This window comes from Echiichthys vipera, assembly GCF_963691815.1.
Source record: "Echiichthys vipera genome assembly, chromosome: 13".
NCBI lineage: Eukaryota > Metazoa > Chordata > Actinopteri > Perciformes > Trachinidae > Echiichthys > Echiichthys vipera.
In genome coordinates, this window is record NC_139838.1 from 10,381,949 (window position 1) to 10,403,672 (window position 21,724).

Genomic DNA, 21,724 nt, shown 5'->3' on the forward strand with positions numbered 1-21,724 from the left:
GTCCTAGCCCAATATAAATATAAATTGGATATCACTGTCGGCCACGTCTGCTTTGAGAGATTAGAACCAGCATTGACGACAGGCTGAACATTAAATTAGTAATGGAAGGTTGTTGACTGGGTTAGAGTTACCTGCATCTCCACAGCAAAGACTTGACATGCAGTATTTTAGGAAGTCTGTATGGATTCAAAATCAATGTGCATCTCAGCGGTTCAGTGCAGCTCACTCTCCGTGTTCACTTTCCGGTTGTGCTTCTCCAGATCGGTGTAAATGCCGGGAAAAGTGAAGCAAAGGCGAGTGGCCGTGGCCGCTGAGATTTCGGCGTACACATGTACTACATGTAAATGCAATGTAATATTACCCCCCGATTGCAATACAATGAGGGATTTTAAACTGGCGGCTCCTGTTTAGAGAAAAGTGGCAGCCCCTCTTTGTCCCGGCTGATTCATGTGAGCAGTGGCCCTCAAAATGGACACTGAGTGCAGGTGGACAGAGGGAACCACTGCCCAGCCTTCGGACGTTGGTTATTTTCTGCTTTTTTTTTTTTTTTTTTTTGACATTTTTATGTAAATATATTTTTTTCTATTTTATTTTTTAATAAACATTTTAAAACTGCCAGTCACTGTGTTTTTTGTTGTTGTTGTGACATATGTCAAGTATTTATCACAGCTTAAATGATAGATTTTGGTCTTTATTGCATAAACAGGGAATAATGTTGCATTCTTTTCAACTTCTCTGGGCTTTTTTGTGCTTTTGCTAAATGTTCTGGATTATCATCACCTAGTTCAATGTATTTAACTTCTACAGGAGTTATAAATATGAAACTAGAACAGTGACAGTCAACTATCATCTATCATCCTCAACCACCAAGTGACAGTTAACTGAGGTATTGAAAATAAAATATGGCATTGAAAAAACAAGACAAAGACAATCGAGACAAAATGTAAAGATTAAAGTTGAAAACCCCGTCATTATGCATAAAACTATCATGAGGATTGTGAGGTCCTCATTTTTTTACGTAAGTGTTTTGTCTTTCAGATGAACATTTTTGCAGTGCCAATTTTTTTTTGCAAAATGTCAAAAATACTCAAAATATTCTTTGATTATTTTACAGGACAAGTTAAGCTCTCACTCTCAATTCCATTTTTATCAATTCAATACAGCTTTATTGGCATGAATGTCACAAAGACTGTTGCCAAAGCATAACATTTCAATAAAAAATACATTTCATAGGTATAATAAATATCGAAAACAAAATAATGAAATAAAAATAATAAAAAAAGGGCGTGTGTGCGCGTGGTTATGTGCATAATCACTCGTGTGTGTGTGTGTGTGTGTGTGTGTGTGTGTGTGTGTGTGTGTGTGTGTGTGTGTGTGTGTGTGTGTGTGTGTGTGTGTGTGTGTGTGTGTGTGTGTGTGTGTGTGTGTGTGTGTGTGTGTGTGTGTGTGTGTGTGTGTGTGTGTGTGTGTGTGTGTGTGTGTGTGTGTGTGTGTGTGTGTGTGTGTGTGTGTGTGTGTGTGTGTGTGTGTGTGTGTGTCGATCACTCAATGTCTCTCTCTCTCTCTCTCCATTTTCCACCCTGTTAGTAGTCACCTTCCAAAAACCCCCAAAATACTACAATTCCTTCAATTCCACTGAGACTATTTTCAGGAAGTGACATTTATAAGTTGAGTATAAACTTTGCCTCATGTCTTTTTTTCCATGTTTCATAATGTTCTGTCTGTTAACCAAACACCCTTTTAGGCTTAGTTCTGAACAAAGTAGGTCCAATAAAAAAAACACATTTGACATAATTGTTAAAGTTTTATTCATGTGAAGAAGGTTAGCTAGTTAAACCTGGCTGTCTCACAGAGCAATAGCTTAATTTACCACCTTGGTACATCTATAGACCCATAAGGATTATATTTGGGTGCCTGGGATTGGCAAATATGTTTTCCTGACAGTTAAACATGTCATTATTTTTCTTTTTTTTTTCATTCCCCTTTATTTAACCAGGAATATTCCCGTTGAGATTGAAAATCTCTTTTCCAAGGGAGTCTTGGCCAAGACTGCAGCATAAACATACAAGTTTCCCCTTTAAAACCAAAACAACACACAACTTAACATGACACACAACTTAACATGATAAATCAACAAAATAAAACAGCATTTAAAATAAAAAAGCAGAGACAGTACATGTGCAAATTGTATTTAAAAAGTCCTTAATCCTGCTTTTGAAATGGTCCATGCTGATGAGGGATTCCAGTTTGAAATGATCCTGTAGTTTATTCCAAGTTAGGGGCGCTAAATATCTAAAAGCACTTTCACCAAACACAGTGTTGGTTCGAGGAACATTGAACATAATCAGGCTGCTGGAGCGGGTGGTGCACGTTCTGGTGTTTCTAGGAGCTAGTAGAGAACACAATAAGTATAATTAGTCAGAACTCTTGTTTATTTCCCACTGTCTGTGTCTGAGGCTCTGATATCCTCTTCAGTCAACATGTGGTTCTTGTCATCAACACTGGGTGGTGCACGTGCACTGCTGTGTGTGCAGAATCAGGGGTCCTCTGAAACACAAGGTTGCTGAGCTCTCCACTGTCTTCAGTCTCTTAAACCTCTAAACCAAATATAGAGGCGTTAACCCCACGTGGACAGACTTTGTCCACAAGCTTCACATTCAGTCCCAGCGGGCCTTGAGTGGATGTCAGATGATTGTATGTGTTTTGTTCAGGATTAGGTGTACTGTCTGTGCTCACAGCAGTTTCTCGGTAAGAGTGCAGCCAACTTTGAAGCACCAGGCCAGGCATATTGAGGATGATCCCCAGCCACTTGTCTGAACCTCCCTGATATGACCTCTGGGCAGTAATAGAGCTGAACTGCAGAGGTAGCTTTAAAAGATTAGACCTGAAGGTGAAAAGGCCCAAATAACTGAGTGCATTTGAATTGTAAAGCAGCTACCTGTTCAAAGGTGTGAGGCACATGGATTTGTTGGCGAGCGAGCGAGGGATGACAGGGAAAAGATGAGAATCAACAAGGGCTTCTTGCTCTTAAGGGGCCAAACTCCAATAAGAAAGAAAAAAAAATGCTGTCAACGTATTGAACCTCTTTAAGTTAGAAAAGTGCTGTATTTTCACAGCAATTCAACCAAAAGAAAAGAATGATAAATAAAAAATAGAAATATCTTCTATTGAAATGAAAAGCACAGCAGTGTTAATAACTATGAGGATGGAATGGGCTAAATATCGACTAAAGAATGTCGTTCACACAACGAAGAATATGTGCAAAAATAATAACCCGAGAATCTGTCCAATAAACAGATTGCCTGCTTCAGTACGTTAGAGAGCAGTGCCAGCCGTAGAACCTGATGACCCAGGCCCGCAGTCTGTCCGCAGAGTTAAATAACTTGGAGTGGAAAGGCTTTGATGCACAGCTGAATGAACAAGTCTCTCACAAGGCACTGATTAGCTGCATCTACATCTGGTCCGATTCTTGCACAGAAAAAGCAGAGCAGGGAGAGTTCATGCAGATGGGACTTCTCCTATCCCACCTTAATGCATATTGTACAATATCAAAATAAAAAAAGAAATGTTTTGTTTCCGTAATGATCTTTCCTAGTTACAATCTTGAAGATCTCCCTTTTTGTTCTCTTTGGCCATGGCAATGGCGATTTTAGGAGGTGGCCTGAGGCCTGGGTGGCCATGGCCTCCCCTGAAATCTCATTGGCCACCCCAGATCTGATGGTGAAGTTCATCAACAAATCAACCAATCACTGATGCCAGCTAATCTGCTGATACAGGACCAGTTTGCTATTTCCAACTACTACAGTAATGGTAGGACTGTGGCCGTAGGAACTCATCTCTGGTCAGCGAATGTCTCGAAAACGCCACCGCGGGCGCTGGGGTCCTCGAACCTGTCGCCGACATCCCCAGGACTCCGGTCACAAAAGCAATGGAAAGATAGCATGTATCCTTTGAGAGTTATGGTCATTAATTGTTTAAGTCACGTCGACTTCTCCTCTGAGTGTGTGGAAGCTTAATTTAGCACTTAGAAGCAGTACAAAGTTGAGGAACTACACATTACTAACGTTAGCTTGTTATCCCGAACAGAAGCCAACCAGCAGTTAGCATTAGCTTAGCTGTCAGCCAACTACAGTTATCCTCCATGGACATAGAGAAAAGAACGGACAGAGGAACAAAAATGGCGCCCTATTCATTCCTATGGAAAGCTGCTCAGCTCAACCGGCGCAGGCCTCGGTTGTCCTCCCGCGGCTCACTCTCATAGGAAGCTGACACGCGGACAGGCTTCACAGCATCTTAAACACAAAATGATCACTTCGCTGACCTGTAGGACATCTCAATGTTTCACTCTGAACAGTGACTCTAAGCATTTAAACATAAACATGAACAGTTACCACAGTCCGTTACAGTATCTTTAAGAGACACCTGTAACAACAAAGACACACCTTAGCTATTACCATGGATATAAAGTTATTATTTGCACATTATGACTGTTTGACTAGATCAAATCAGCTGTAGACGTATATAAAGTGAGTGATGCAGCTTTAACGGACTGTGAACGCTCCTGCAGATGATGTATCAAAGCTAAATGATAAGTGATCAGGGCTTTACTCAGCTGGAAACGGATCAAATGTATAACCTATCCTGAATATAATTACTGATTAAAAATATTGATAAAGTAATCAAGGATTCACGATGACAGTGTTAGGTTAAAGTGGAATAGAACATATTGAGTAGTTTGGTAACTGCCTGTTAGTGCTCTTCTGGGTTATATCAACCAGGTCTACAAACATTACAATGGATGCTAACAGGATTTTATTTTCAATTTTCAATTCAATTTTATTTATAGTGCCAAATCATAACAAAAGTTCGCTCAGGACACTTTACAGAGTAGGTAAAGACCACACTCTATGACTTATTTAGGATTTACATTGACCCAACAATTCCCCCGTAGAGTACGGTGGCAACGAAAACCTTCCCTATAACAGACAGGAACGTCAGACAGACCCAGCTCTATGGAGGACGGCCATCTTCCTTGACAAAATCATCTTAAAAATAACAACATAGTTAAGGGCTCGTAAGCCCTAGCTGTAAGCTTTATCAAAGAGGAAAGTTTTGAGTGTACTTTTAAATATGGGGACAGTGTCTGCCTCCTGAATAACACTTGGCAGCCGGTTCCATAGGAGAGGAGCTTGGTAGCTGAAGGCTCTGCCTCCCATTCTACTTTTGGAGACTCTAGGAACGACGAGTAGCCCTGCATTCTCAGAGTAATACGGTACTATGAGCTCTTTAAGATACACAAGGGCTGACCAATAAGAGCTTTGTAGGTAAGAAGAAGGATTTTAAATTCTATTCATCTCTGCTTTATTTAATAACGCATATCATATGCCATTCCTTCAGGTTTGCTTTGCCATGGCCACCCCACCTTGGCTCTGTGTCCCACCTTGCCCCCCCCCCCCAGTCAAAATGTCCTGGAAACGCCACTGCATAGGTGTTAATCATAGGTGTGTTTTTGGAGCTCCCCTTCACTTGTTCTTGAAGTTTTATCGTCTATAGTCGTCGCTCTTTTTTATTTGGCCGTATTACCATTTACTAGTAACACCTTAGCTCTGTCTACCCTCTCTGGAGGAGCGGCCACTGCTGGGTGATGGAAAACGCTTCACTAACTGAGGCCGCTTGTGATTTTTCCCAGTTGTTAATACTGCAAATGTAGGGAGGACCATGGGCTCAATAACCATTCTGTTACTTTATTCAGCGAAATGAAAAGCTTCAATTTCACTTCACTTTGAATCACAACCCTTTTTGGTGTTTGCAATTTCAGCTGCTATTATCCATACTTTTGTATTAACAATGGATCACATGACAACATGTAATGTGAAATGTGCCACTCATCGTAACAAGCCTGTAGAGAATTATCACATGTTCTGCAGCCCCCCTTCAGCTCTTCAGAGCATTTCAGCATCTATGAACTCATGTTGTGGTTTTAGGGACCGCAGCATTGTTATGTTGATTCACTCTCACCTTTCTCATATGCATCATTTTCATTCCAAGCAAAAACATTATTACTTTATGCTACTTGCGCAGCACCAGACAGCATACAGACACAGTTAGCAACTAGGTAGGGAACAGAGTGGAACATTTACCAACTTAAAAGACATATATTTAAGGGGAACTACTCCCACTTTCAAAATTAATACATGTTATTCCTAGTGGCTAAGACAGTGCAAAAGTATTAGTAAGCATGAACAACTCTCTCCCAAATCCCCAAAAATTAGCTAAAACTCAAACTTGCGAAGTCATCAAGTATAAAGTGTGGAGCTTCTCCATAGACGATGAATAAAAGATGTTATAGATGATACAGAGAGCAGCCGGGGGGATGTTCTGACACTGCAACAGAATAAAGCAAACAAACAAAATCAGTCTCCCATTCATTGTCTGTGGAGCAGCTCTACACTTTATACTTGATGACATCACAAGTTTGAGACTTCATTCTCTGGTTTCTGGCTTTGAGAGAGCAGCTAATGTTGACTGATATTAATTGAACTCTCCTAGGCTATAATTCACGTACTGGAATTCTTAATCAAGTGGTGCACCCCTTTAAAGATATTCATTTAAAACTGAAACAAGAGTATGTTGGACTTACATTAGCTCGGGGATGACAAACTCGACTCTGAATGAATGCTGATGTTGTGTCTGCCTGTCTGTTTCTTTTAAGAGAAACCTAACCATTTCAATTTCAAACTGATCAAATGTCAGCGTTGTGTTTCCAGACTGTTTCTGCTGCCCCGAGGTGGCACAAAAAATCCCCTCCTGGGTTGTTTCATTTGAAAAAAAATATTGTTGAACAGGATTTAAAAAAATAGATTTTCTTTCCTTCTTCACTTTACTGTGAATTATCTTCCACCCCTCAGATTGATCCTGGGGTATTTAATGATGCTGTAAAGCTCCGGGGAGTCTTCAAACTCAACCGTCATCTACTTCTCAAGATCTTTTGCCGCAGGAAACGGAGCCAAACTGCATTTTAACAAGCTTGGTAAGGATCCCCAGAACAATAGCAATCAAAGGCAATTAAAAGCCTGATTAGGTTGGGGTTTTTTTTTACAGCTTGTTTAGTTCAACATTTTGTCAATTCCAAGATACTTTGTTTATCACTCAAATACGGCTATTTGTCAAGGGATCAAATGCAAAACAGGCTGAGTGTTCAGCACGGTTGAAATCACTACATTTGATTGAGAAAAACATTGAGCTTCGTATCCTTAATGAATCCCACAGTGTTTGCCTTAATGATAAATCAGGGGTTCTCAGTGTGGGTGGTGTCTCTCTCTCCATCACTTCCCCTCTCCCTGCTTCCCACCTTCCCACCTTGATTGCTACTTATCTAGGTCATCTCCGTGTGTTTTAATCACAGCTGGGTTGAGAAAGACCCAGTTAGGTGATGAAGCTCCTCTTTTCTCTCATCAGGATGGGAAATCAGCTTAATTTCTCGCACATCATCAGTCTGTAATCATCATTGTTTGCGCTCATCTGCATCTGGGATCAAATGCAACTGCATTAGTTATTCAATATACACAAGGTTCTTTTTCAACCTCGATCTTTATTTGCCCTCAATTTCTTTACAGTCTTAACAGTCTGTTTTGACCTTAGAGTGAAGGTGGATGTGTGACACCAAGCACGCTCAAAATATCTTCTATATGCTGATTTCTGACGGTCCTGGTTGGTGTATGACTGTGTTTCCGCTGTAACGGGTACACATAGGAAACACTGCTAGAATCCAACTGTAATTCTCTTCTGTCTCAAGTCATGCTGCTCTCTCTTTTTTAAAAAGAGACACTGCAGATTTTTCTCAGCAGGCCTGCCAACATTATGCGTCCTAATTATTAATTTGATTACCCGCGACAAGCTAAAAACACAAAACAAAAAAACTGATTCTTAAAACCCAGGTGACTCTTAGAGCGCTGCATTAAACTGCACAGTAACAGGCACATGTGCAATATATAGCAGAGCCGGAAAAAGGCCCTTTATCTTCACCACAGATGTCACTGTCTCTGCGGCCCAGACTTGTATTCATCTTCTGTCATGAACAGAACATGACCAATAGACGATATCAATCAAAAATAGATCCTGTAACAGTCATTCTTTATGTCTTAGGGGTTTTGAGTTAGCTGTCAAGTGAGACATATTTCTTCTTTAACTTAAATTTAATCAACATGTGTTTTGAATATTTGTATATACGATCATGACGGCCTGGCAGTAGGCCTGGACGACATACAGTCTTTCAGTCTTAAAGTCCATCTAAGGAATCCATTGGTACCAACCATGTTTCGCTAGCTTGTTGGGAAGGGGGTGAAATAATGTTCCAAATTCAGGCTAAGAATGGTGAGGGAAAAGCTAGCGTGGCCATTTTCAAATGGGTCCCTTGGCCTTTGACCTCATGTTACCTGAATGAAAATGGGTACTTTACATACCCACTATAGACTGTATAAAGAAATGGACGTAGCCTCTACATCTAGGTCCGTTCTCTCAACTTGTTCCAATTGTACAACGGGAGTCGCCATCTTGTCAAACTTTGACTCTGCATCATTTCCTCTTACAAAAAAAGTTCATCTATGTGACTCGCAACTAGCTGTCACTGAAGATGCCGCACCCCTAATTATTTCTAAACTTTAACCTCCAATCAAATAAGAGATAAGACCTTAACATACAGACTAGAATGTTTTTTTTGTACCAGCCCTTAAATAGGTTTAATTATGCTGTGAAAACGGCCTAATCAACATGGGGGTCGATGAGAAACTGCTCTATTATGAAACCTGCCCCTAGTGGACACTCAGAGAACTGTAATTTTAGGCACTTCTGTATTGAATTAACCAGGAAGTCGCTGTGGTGGGGGCTTGGCATCCACAAGTCTCTCATTTACAGACATGCCCACTTTATGATAATCTCAGACAGTTTTGGGCAAAAGCCTGCAGTCTTTGTCATGCAGTACAAATGTGTTATTTTGGCCTATTCTAAAATAAATATTGTATTTGATTATTTCTACATACTGAGGTCCCTTAACAGTCTTGGATTTGCCTAAATTGTTAGTTGGTGGAGCTTTTAGCAGTTAAAGAGTCACATATTTCCCTCTGGAGTTGGTGGAACAAGGCTAAAAGGAAATTGCGAGCTACTGTAAGTTGCTAAGCTGATGCTATCTGCATGGTATACTGTTTTGGCGGTTAACAGCTAGCACACATGAAATATATACTTAAGTCTGTAGTTAACAGGAAAAAGTACAAAACATGCACTTAAGGATGGCAATCATGATCAAACTGCTGCTTCAGAATGCTAACCCTACTACCAAAATAACACTAAATAAACTCAACAGTAAGAAGGCAAAGTGATTGTCTTAAGAAAAAAACAGTTTGTTTTAATTTCTGAGATACACTATAAAACTGTATGTTAGATTCAGATTGTTCAACTGCCACCAATATTATTGCATCCTAATGAAAATGTATTGTTGCCATGGTGAGAAATCCTCAGAAACAGTAGTAATAAGTGGTAACAGACACCAGTCTTAACCTTCACATTATCATTTACCAATACATTGGGGGTTATTTATGCATCTGACAGTATTTCCCACAGCACATAAAGGCAGCATAGAGCCGTTGTCCTCCCTCCATCTGCTAGTGTTGCCTTTTCTTCTATCCTGACACTGTTCCTCTGTCTGTAAGTGGCAGGGTGTCGATGCAGAGTTAGTGTGTTAAGGCCACTCTTCCTCAATGTGCTCTCATTCTGTCATCACCTTTAGCACCCTGTGTGTGTGTGTGTGTGCGTGCGTGCATGCGTGTGTGCGTGTGTATGTGGCGTGGGCAGCAGGTGCCAGTGGTCAGCACAACCACACCTGTTGTTAATGTAACAGAGTATAAAATCTCATATAGAATGCCCCAATTACTTGGTCTGACAACTTGTTAAAGCAAGCGTTCACACACTGTGTGTGGGTGTTTGGGTGTGTGTGTGTTATGGTCATAAAGAATGGGATTCCCCCTAACTTTAGTTACATTGCTCAAGGGCTCATAAACAACAACCTTTATTACACTGAGTGAAGGACAAGTTCTATAAAGGGAAATGGCTCACAGTTCAAGCTGTCTCTCACTTGCACAATTCTAAACACACACACACACACACACACACACACACACACACACACACACGCACGCACGCACGCCTAAGCATTAATGGGGTTTGTGTGTGTATGCGTGTGTGTTTGTGTGCAAGAAGCTCAGCTGAGTTCATTAATCTTGTCTTTGTGTTGTCAAGGCAGACCTAATTAGATTACTGTGCACATGCTTTTTCAAGGCAACCAAGCAGGAAGCATATGATATGTTGCAATATGGTATGAGCACACTTACACACAAACAGACACGCACACACACACACACACACACAAAATCAGGGATAATAGTCACAGACACCAAACACTGCGGATTAAGATCTCATCACATGTTTATCAAATGCCTCTGTTACCAACAGAAGGGAGAATCGATGTGACAATGAAATACAGATTCACACCAATTGCCACAGGGTCAGAGACGCCGGGACATCGCAGACTCACAGGAGGCAGAATGAGCAACACTGAACGGCTGTAAATACATCACACTTGATGTCATATAGCTATCAACTTGTCAGGGGGAATCTGGGTTATTGCGATGCGTGACTCCTGGCGTCAGTCATCCCTCCTATCTCTCTCTGTCGTCTTTCCTGTTACTAAAATAAATATTTGGGACTCTTCTGTTCTAGAAAGCCTCCTCTTTTACAGCAGCTCCCTGCTTAACATTCAGGGGGTTACTGACACTGAGAATTTGATCCTCTTTTAACCAACTACTGGAGCAGCTGGCTTTGAGAAGTCCACACTGTTCAAATCTCAAATCTCTGTTGAGACTGTAGTTAGTGGTGGTGTCAAAATAGAGTGCATGAAATTAAAACTTCAGTTAAGCTCCCTTTTTGACACTAACCGCATTACCTGTGTTTATTTAAGGCCTATGTTATATACTTAAGATGAATGATACACCGTGATAAATAAAAAAATCTGCTAGGTCTGCGTGGTGCTAATGTTATTATAACGCCACGCTTTGGACCATTTCTTCCTCTCCGCCATGGTGCTTTTGAAATTTGCAACTGTCTGAAAAACATGCTCGCATTGATGAAAGGAACCGATGAGCTCAGAGGAATACGATTCCAGTTCTGATTCCAATTTGTTGCCAGTTCTCGACTGGAACCGGTTCTCTCACAATAGTCACAGTCACTTAATGTCTTACACCTGTGAGTTGCTCCTTACATTTCTCTGTGCATTGCTTTGTGGGACAGCAGGAGAAGCACAGGTGAAACTAATAACTCTGAATCAGGCACACCAACATGAAAATCAATAATGTTGTTAGACCCAGCTGTGTTGTTCCTGCTGTCAGTGCTGTGGCGTGTCAAAATGTCTGCCCAGTAAAGAAATACAGTATCAACAGCACACTGACAACGCTCACATCGTCGTCAAGTTTAGCATGTGCTCAATAAATTTAATGTAATGTAATACGTTCTGGAGCTTTTTGCGTCAGCTAAACCATTACAAATATGACAAAAAGAAACAGTGTAATTCTCAAAGCACCCACAAAGGCTGAAAGTCCCCCCTAACTGCACTGCAGAGCAAAGCGCATCTTTGTGCTCCTGTGCTGTTTGCATGGATTTATATCAGGTAATATGCTGTACATTTATGCAAATTAGCCTCATTGTAAAGAGTCCGATTCACTAATATCGGTGCCAAAAGCCACATTCAGTTACAGTGGAATTGTTGGTGTCTTCAGAGAGTTGGTGGAAATTAAGCACATTTATAGAGTGCCCTTCACTTCAAATATGCCATCTTCTTTAACAGTCTGAAGGTGCATGTTTGAAAACACCAACAGCACTGACAGACTGGGATATTAAAGCTCCCATATTGTAAGCAGGTCGAGGTGCTGTATATATATATATATATATATATATATATATATATATATATATATACTGCGAGTATGAAGTATGAAAACGCTCAGTCCACAGAGAAATGAACACAACCCGTATTCAGAAACTGTGTCTTTAAACGAGCCGTCAGGACTTCTGTACGGTTGTGATGTCACAACTATTGTCATGAACGGTTCAGGTATAACACAGAAAGTGGACTCGATGCAGACACAGACAAAAAGTAAAGTTACAAAACAAACGTTTAATATAAAGTACGGAAAAACGCCACAACACTACAGAGTATACAAACACAAAGACTAACTAAACGAACACTGGAATAACTGGAACAGGAAGACGACGGAAGATCAGGGAGACGGACGGGAAACGGGAAACTACGGAGAAAAACAGAAAACAAACACGATTAATCAACTTACTATGGGGAGCGTGAAAACCACAACGAGAAAGGGGATGCCAGTCCGGGGGGAATAGTTTTACCAATACAGGGTCGACGACGGTCCGGCGCTGCATGCCTGTCAGCTTCAGGTATTTAAGGTGTTGGGGTAATCAGCATAACAGGCTGCAGCTTGGGGGAACGCCTACCGGACCTACACAGAGACGAGGGAGAGAACATGCAGGGAAACACAGACAGGGGGAGACAAACTCACACATAACGGAAGAGAGGAGGGTACTGACAGAACCAGATCTTGACAGCTATACTGTACAGAGGTAAAAAGTACTGCTACTGTGCTGTTACAGTAATAACCCAGCTACAATGACAGTGCAGAGAGGCTGAGAGTGCATATGCGGAAGATTCGGAAACTCCATTCTTTGTGAATGCGCCACTTCATATTGAACTGCATACACTATATGTCTGTGGTGCCTTCTAGTGGTAATAATATCAACTAATGCTGTTTTGATTAATGTACGTTTTCTTTATACATACAGTACAGACAGTAACTATAACATTTGAATCAAGGTTATCAAGAGTATTTCCTGACCTGCAGGAGATTTTGACTGAAACATAAAAATATTTCTTTTTAGAAGTCACTTGTCCAACTAAATATACTATGTGAAAAGGATTGTGGTGTCTTGAGGGTTAATGTGCAGAAGGGCATGATGATGTGCGTATTATCATCAATATCACTGTCATTATGTTACCAGTTGGATGGTGAATTTCTCAGTGATTGATTTCCCTGCTCTACGGTCTTTGGAAATTGCCTCTTTCATTACTTCTTTTTCTCTTTCTTTCTCCATCACATGAACATTTAACGTGCATGCTGCTTTGAGCTACTTTTGGATTTCCAGTTGTTTGTACTGTAATATATAAATATATAAACTCCGGGAATAAGAAGCCATGAATCCTGAGTACGTTATGTGTTTCCCCATCATATACATGTAGTTTCACATTTAATGCTAATCAGATTTTTGCAACACATCTCACAGTTACATTCTGGGTTTAAATCACAATGAATGCCCAAAATGGGTGGGACTGACAGTTGGAATAAGATGAAGTATGGTACATTTATTATAATAATCTACCCTGAGGACCATCAATGTGCCTTTTCATTTATGTACTTACTAAATTATGTGTCAAAACAAGGCAAAACAAACACTGCTAGGATTGCATTTGTGATGCTAAGCTAGCAGGAAGGCACTAGGAATGGAAATGTTGGTCGGTCTGTTGGTTGTTCGGTCATTCGGTCCAAATGTTGGATAGGTTGTCAGGTAACTTTGTACAGATCCCCAGATTATGGACTCTAATGACTCTGATGATCCCCTGACCTTTCTACTAGCACCACCATGAGGTTTACATTTTGTGTGAAATGTCTCAGCAAACAGATGGACTGGACTGTGAAATTTGTTACAGACCATAACTGTATATATAGATGGGTGAAGGATCCTCTTCCACCAACTGTACAAAAGTGTATCCCGGATATGGGATATACATTCCCATTGTTCCCAGTGCTTATCGGCAAGCATCAGATGCAGGCTCACATGCTAACACACTAAACCAAGAGCATGGTAACACTGTGCACTGGGCGAGGGATGACATGCTCGTTGCTTTGCAGATAGCCACTTGTACGTTTCGCTACTCTGGAGCAGACGCACCTTCTGTTTGGATCAAGTCCGAAGATGTAAATGTTCTAAAAAAAAAAAAACAACCTTTCAGTAATTATCATTATCGGTCAAGCCGTTTGCTTGGCCTTAGCAGACAGACTCTCTCTGTCTGGTTAGCGTTCTAAAAGGAAACTATGCAGATTTGACACATTGAAGTGGCACTGCCATTTCACACTTGACAGAGCATCACATGTAGCATGGCAAGAGGGGGGCAGACGGACAGGAGAGAGAACAGGAGAAAGAGAGAGATGAAAGCTGAGAGGGAGGAGGAGAGGAATATTGGGAGTTTGTCAGATCTTATTTTACTCCCACCGCCGACACACACGGTCACTGTCGCTCTCAAACTTTCACTCGTTACCAGCCATCTCTTCCCTCTCCTTCCCCCCCTCGTTTGAAGCACTGTTCTCTCTTCCTCCCACACTCTCTCTGTCTCCTGAGGTTTTTCCTTCCTCACTTTGTTTCTTCTTCCTCTTCCTCCCCATCCTTCCCCCTTCTGTGTGTGTGTGTGTGTGTGTGTGTGTGTGTTTTCTTGGCCGTCTTTTTATCTTGTCGCCGGCTGCTGGATGGCATCTTATTCTCTTTCCCTCCACAGTCTGCTGCTCTTCTTGGTCTACCACAGCTGTTCCAACCCTCTTCGCTCACTCACTTTTGCTCCGCTTTTCTCAGACGCAAACACACACACACACGCACGCACACACATACAAACACACACATACACACACACACACACACATGCACGCACGCAAACGCACACACACACTCACACTCTTTTACCCACTAGCTCTCCCCACCACACACATTGGTGTACACCCTCTCCCCTCTCGCTCTCCTTTCCTCCCTCCCAGTTATACACATTCTCTCTCTCTCTCTCTCTCTCTCTCTCTCTCTCTCTCTCTCTCTCTCTCTCTCTTCTCTCTCTCTCTCTCTCTCATTCCTCATCTGCACCTCAGCAGAGTAACATGTTGCCTCGTCTGTTCCACAGCTCCGTGCAGTAAGTGGAGGCTGCCTTCTCTATAGCTGACTGACCAAACATAAAGAGCAAACAAAGGAGGAGAAGCGAGAGGAAAGGAACCCAAACTCTCCGCTCTCGCCTTCGGTGTCCGACCACCTTCTCTGAGAGGAAGAGGAGGAGGTGGAGGAGAAGGAGGAATATCGGCTTTCACACTGTCCTGACTCAGTTTGTCACTTCGAGCAGAAGGAGCGGCAGAGAATGCAAGGGAAAGCGAAGGAGCTGAAAAGTTGCCTATCTTTCACTCAGCTGTGCATCCAGACCCCTGCAGCTGACCAAACTTTTTTAAACGAAGACAAGGAGAAGGTGGACATTTGAGGGTGAGGAGGAAGGGGGAGCAAAAGCGTCCCTCACCCCCGGATTACTTAAGCGTGCATTTGTTTGGGACATTAAGAAAGCAGGACCATCCTTACAGAGACAGCTACCCATGTGGCAGGAAGCTCTGTGGACCCGCGGACGCTACCTACTGGAGAAGAGCGATGGCGGCGAGGGGGCAGAGGGGCCCGAGAATCTGGGAGACGGGTTCCCGGGGTTTCAGAGTGAGGCGGGCGTGGAGGGCGAGAAGCCCCAGGACTGGCTTTACGAGTCCTACTACAGAATGAGCCAGCAGCATCCACTGATCGTGTTCCTGCTGCTGATCGTCATGGGAACCTGCCTCGCACTGCTGGCAGTGTTCTTCGCTTCAGGACTGGTGAGTGTGTTAACAGTGTGTGTGTGTGTGTGTGTGTGTGTGCAGAGGTAAGTGTTTAGTCTGGTTTTTAGAGGTGTGGGTAAGTCGATGCATCCAGAAAATAGAGGTACTTTGATGTTGAATATAAATGCAGCACATCAGTGCCAATAGAAATGAAATGTTATTACTGACAACAACAAAGAAATTAAATATAATCTGTGACTTAATCAGTTTTTGTCACATTTAAATGTTTTGCTCTCTTGTCATAACTTCCTCAAAGATTTTTTTTAATAAATAGAAGAAGAACTTGATAGTATAATAATAATAATTAAACATTTTGGGGAAATTGGCTTATTTGCTTTCCTCCAGAGAGTAAGATAAGAAGATGGAAACCACCCTCATGCCTGTTCAATCATTATGAAGGCTTAGCTGCCAGACTGGAAACAAGGCGAAACAGCTAGACTGGCTCTGTATGAAGGAAGCAAAATCAACTTAGGAGCGCTTCAAAAGCAAACTAATTACCACATCTGGTTTAATTAGAACGTAAGTGTAAAAAAAAAAGAAGTGCAATGTGACAGGGGGTTATGCGCCAGACAATTTTTGAGGCCATCTGTTTCCATCTGTTCCAATTCTTGATGCTCAGATTTATGCCAAAATATTCCACTAACAGGAGGTGCAATAAGCAGCACAAAGAAAAGAGCGCCACCTACAGAAAATCTAACAAGAGAATGTGATACCACTGCACACACCTAGTGGCAGGTAATACTTGGAAAAATTAGTGTTTTGAATTACATATGTCACCTCAAACATTCTAGCATACCACTTTAATTATTTTTATTTTGATAATCCTCGTTTGCCTCATTCCACCCATGTTGATCTCTGGTAGAATTGCAGTCATGAAGCAAGACCAGAGTTAACTTTCTATTCATAATGAACAGTATTGATCAAAAAAACAAAAAGGTTTGTTCAAAAACTTTCTATTTTTAATGCTGTGGAATGCTGCACATTTCTTTTACAGCACCGTGACAAATTCTGCGCGGCTACAAGCTATACAGTATATGCCATTTTATCACGCAGCAGATAGAAGTCCTCTTGTTGGGATCACTGAAGAGTGTTGGGTCGCGCAAAAATGAATGAGACAGCGAGGCCTGTTTGCATGAGTGTGATTATGTGCGACAAACATGAGAGGCCGTGAAGCGGCACTTTAAATCGCACCGCCGGGGTTTGTGGAGTGGATCGAGAGCGGGATGAGAGTTTGGTTTCGCAGCTGTGTAGGTGTTGGTGCTTTTGTCAAGTGAAAAGTGTTGTTTTGGACACAAAAACTCAACAACGAACACAAGCTATTGTTTCTCAAGTCCTGCTTTTGTGTTTTTATGAAATAGCTGTACAAAAGGAATCCCACTCAGTGCCGTGATTGTTTGTGTTGTTTTAAAGTGATTGTTGTTGCTGCCGCATTTTCAGGACAATCCGTAGAAAGGTACTTTTCTAAATTTATGTGTCACATGCTCTCAAATTAACACCTGGAGGCCGAGGGCAAACTCTTCAGTGAGACTAGGTTGGGATTGGAAAGTGGAACCCTCCGAAATAAGTGACAGAGTGAACCCCAATTCCTCCTCTACTCTGTTACACTGACAAACACCATACCAGATATGTTCTGAAGCAGCGCACTGGTTTATGTTTGACATGTGCATGAGTGATGCTGTGGTTCTAACTGTCTTTTGCCTGTGAGTGGTCAGCTGTGCACGGTGCGGGGAGGATACAGAATTGCCCAAAAACTTTGGCACACACTCGCAACCAGCATGCATAGCTGGTGTGGTCACTGACATGTACACAAGATGAATCAGGATGAGTTCAGTGACCATCCAGTGTGTTTCGGAGACTGTTTAACAATGAATAGTAAGGATAGAATATTAGCTTTCTTTTAGCTTTTTTAGGCATTTGATGACTGGGATTCGGTACTTGATAACCTTAAGATATCGACTGAAATAACCCGGCACCAGGTTGTACTGAAACTTCCACAGTCAAAAGATACCTACATTTGTCCCTTTTTTATACCCAGATCTAGAAAAAACAACAAAGAATGGTTTCGCTCGCAGCTCATAACCGCAAACCTTCTTCCCTCAGACCATTTTCTAGGTCATAATGAAAATAAATTGATTCACACTGGGTGCATAAAAAAGTATGGAAATAGAGCTTGTTTAGAAAAAAAAGGTGTTTCAAGTGCTGTCAAAACCTCATGTGCACAGTTTTGTACAGTTATTTAATAAAAACCCTTTCTAAAAGCATGAGTTTAAAAAACAATTTGGAGGAGGAGTGATGGTGACATTTAATGCATCTGAACGCTTCCCTTCACACGATGGTATCGAATGAAGTACTTTATTGGTATCATTGGTTCACTTTAAGGGTACTGGTACTGGTATCATCATTTTTTTTAAACGACACCCAGCCCTAGTCATTACTAATATTGGGACGCATGCCCCCCCGGAGCGATTAAGCTCTTGCTCCAGGCTGTCACTAAAGTCGTGTTACCTTCAATTGAACTCCATAACGGGGTTGTTCCCTGGAGAACCTCCACCTAAATCGATTCCTTTTCTTCTATTTAAGACAAATCAATAGATCCTATTATCCTAGCCACTTGAATTTCATTCTCCATTCTCTTCTTCTGGGGCTGTGGGCTTGTGTGCTCTCAGGTTTACAATTATAATCTCCCCTAATAATTCACCATTATTCACAATGTCAGTCCTAATGATTCTTTTCTTTCTTGTTCCTATCGACGGAGAGACCTGCCTGTAGTTATGGAGTGGTCGTCAAATGAGGCGAGTGTGTATTTATGACTGCTGGAAAAAATGCAGGAATAAATAGAGGGTAGGTTTGAAGCTGAGGGCGGAGGGAGAGGAGGATGTTGTTGTAAGTGTACTGGCTTTATCAGTGAGCCGGCAGAAAGTCAACCAAAGCAGCGCTAATGCTCCCAAAATTACTGCACGCTTTTATCTTACTCCACAGATCAGGGCTGGAGTGAGTGAATGTGGTGTTCTTAAGACAATGACTCCTCCACCCATACTGTGTGTGTGTGTGTGTGTGTGTGTGTGTGTGTGTGTGTGTGTGTGTGTGTGTGTGTGTGTGTGTGTGTGTGTGTGTGTGTGTGTGTGTGTGTGTGTGTGTGTGTGTGTGTGTGTGTCTGTGTGTGTGTTTGTGTGTGTGTGTGTGTGTGTGTGTGTGTGTGTGTGTGTGTGTGTGTGTGTGTGTGTGTGTGTGTGTGTGTGTGTGTGTGTTGGTATGTACATGTGTACGCTTGTACGCATGTTTGTGACTGTGTGTTGTTTTGGGTGTGTTTCTGAGGAAGTCTCTCATTTCCCTCTGAGGCTTATCTACATTTTAGAGAATATAATTCATGTTCTTTCTTGTTGCCTTGAAGTCATATTTATTGGAATGCGTGTGTGTGTACGTGTGTGTACTACGTGTGTGTGCGTGTACGTGTGCGTGTGCGTGTGCGTGTGTGTGCACAGAACTGGTAATTGCATGGCAGTATATTACCCTAATGACACTTAGAAAATCCATATGACAGTTTAATAGAGAATGAGATCAATATTATTCCCAGTGGAACATTGTAAATCTATGAATCAGACAATAAAGCATGTTAACATTCATTTCGGTTTATGGTGATTTGTAACTTAATATGATATTAATAACACCTGTTTAGTTCCATCTCAGTGACAGATGGATAAATGCAGGGCAGTCAGAGAGGCTTGTTTTATAATGATGAATCATCATCTCATTTTATTACTTAGGGGCAGGAAGGTGAAAGGATGAAGTGAAATAGATGGTGTGAGGTAGGTGTCTTCAGAGCCGCACCAACACAAAGCACTGGAGCTCAACACGCAGATACAGGACTTCATACAAAACCTGTTGTGATTAAAGTAGGAAAATAACGGGGCTCTTTGTGCATTTGAATAAGATAACACGTTTCTTTTTGTGCGTGATGATTACCTCAGTATATGCCATGAACAAGACGTTTAAGTCGCCCTCAATATCTTTTCGTCCCAACAAAAAAAAAGTCTGATCCCTTCATATGATATCTCATTATACCTACCAAAGTTAGCATGTCTATGCAGGTTTTTTAAATGTGGGAAAACCCACTAAAAATAGCTGATAGCAGGTATGTCTTTCTGGGTTGTTGGTTTAATGCTGTGTCACGTCCGATGTCATTAACCCGCCGGAGACGAGGGTTAGAAACGATGTAAAGCAACATGGAAGCCAGTGAAAAAGTTACATTGGTTACCTTTTGATCTATCTATTACTTATTTGGTCTCTGTTTCCAACTCGTTGGCGTGGCTATAGTTACCAATGGCGATGTAACGTCATAGTATCTCGCCAGAAAAGACACGAAAATTAGCAACGCTGCCAATCGGAGCTGGAGCCGATAAATACCCATGACTCCTGCAGAGTCATTTGTCCTGGAAATGAATGGTGATCGTGATTTAGTGGTCCTGAAATCCCTCTCCTATGGAGCGATCCCAGATGGATGAGTAGCGCTAGGCAGAACGAAATACATCTGACAAGAGTCGTTTGTTAGTTTACACTAACCAACCAAAAACAAATGCTATTTTAACAGAAACGTATAACATTAAAGGAGAACTTCATCATTTAAAGTTACAGTATAATCCGAAAGATTTTCATCTAGTTAATTGTCTGTAAAAGTTTCTATCTATCAAAGGGTGAGTTAAAACAATGGTGACTGATCATATGACCCACTAATGAAAACACTTATTTGCCTCTTTGCCGAGTATTCCAATCTGTGTGTCTGTGGCGACATTCCCGGGCTAGATGTCAATGCACCGCCAACGGTTAAACTTTCCACTTCTGAGTCAGGCTTCAACATGTGTGTGTATGGATTTAAGAAGGAAGCATGTAGGGGAGAGGTGCATGTGTGTCAATAAAGTTTACAAAAGAGCAGAAAAAGAAAAAGTCACCCCACATAGCGACCATGAATGTGACAAGATGGAGAGCTCTGAAGAAACAGACTTCCCTGCTGTTATATCTCACCGCCGAAGAGGCCACTAGAAGCAAGGTATCTCAAAGTTTACGGATTATGACTTTAAGTATTGAACTTCAATAAGGTAGAGGAACTCACAAGGTAGACATCAAACAATGAAGCAAAGCAACAGAGGCCAAGACCTTCTGTTCTGTCTCTTTTGTCTTTCCCCAGTTCTTAACGGAGACTTTCCGTTGAAAAATCTTTAGTGACAGATCTCAAGACGAGATAAGATTATAGAAAGCTTCACCAGATCAACTATTCTTTACAGGCTAAGTAGTACTTCCCATGACAGCTTAAGTGACTTCGATGTGTCGGCTAAAATAGAGTTGCACAACGGTTTTAAAATGCCACCTTTAAGTCTTCAAGTTAACGTTCAGATTTCTGTTCCATTCTTACTATCCTTAGAAAAAACACTTCCTGATTTAGTCTCACAAGTATCATTGCCATTTTCCCACGGTCTACCTTAGCATGTATGATTTACTATTTGACTTGACAAAGATCCGCTTATGTGAATGTCTCAAGCTGGTTTGCTCCACTCAGCAGCACCGCCCCCCTGCTGTGCCCTCTGGCATGGATTATGAAATTACCATTTCTTCACTCTGTACTTATGAAGTCCCCCCCAGGGGTGCTGTGATGAATAGATGTACATTAACACAGTTAACGTAACAAATCCTTAATACAAATAAGTATTGTACTTAGAAATATTAAAATGTGTGTAATCCCACCAGATAGTGCTAATTTGTCAGGAGTGTATAAATGATAATCATTAGCATTTGAGGTGGTTTCAAACTTTTCATTCCTCTAAAAGTGATCAGGATGTCAGACACGCTACCTATTATGCTTCAAACTAGTCTAAATCATTTCCTTCATAATCTTTTGGGTCAAATCCTGGACGCTGTGCAACCTTTAAACCTATTTAAGCAGAAGTTCAATT

The 21,724-nt window shown here is 41.5% G+C and overlaps 1 protein-coding gene across 2 annotated transcripts in view; it reads left to right on the forward strand.

The window, feature by feature from the left end:
• Positions 1-15,512: 15,512 nt before the first annotated feature.
• The window catches only part of adcy2b (adenylate cyclase 2b (brain)), a gene marked incomplete at its 5' end in the record, with an annotated part of 49,917 nt that continues 43,705 nt past the window's right edge, over positions 15,513-21,724 (forward strand). For both annotated transcript variants that reach the window (XM_083925725.1, XM_083925724.1), the window contains one exon: positions 15,513-15,776. In XM_083925725.1, the coding sequence (XP_083781851.1) occupies positions 15,513-15,776 (264 nt within the window). The remainder of the gene's footprint in view (positions 15,777-21,724) is intronic.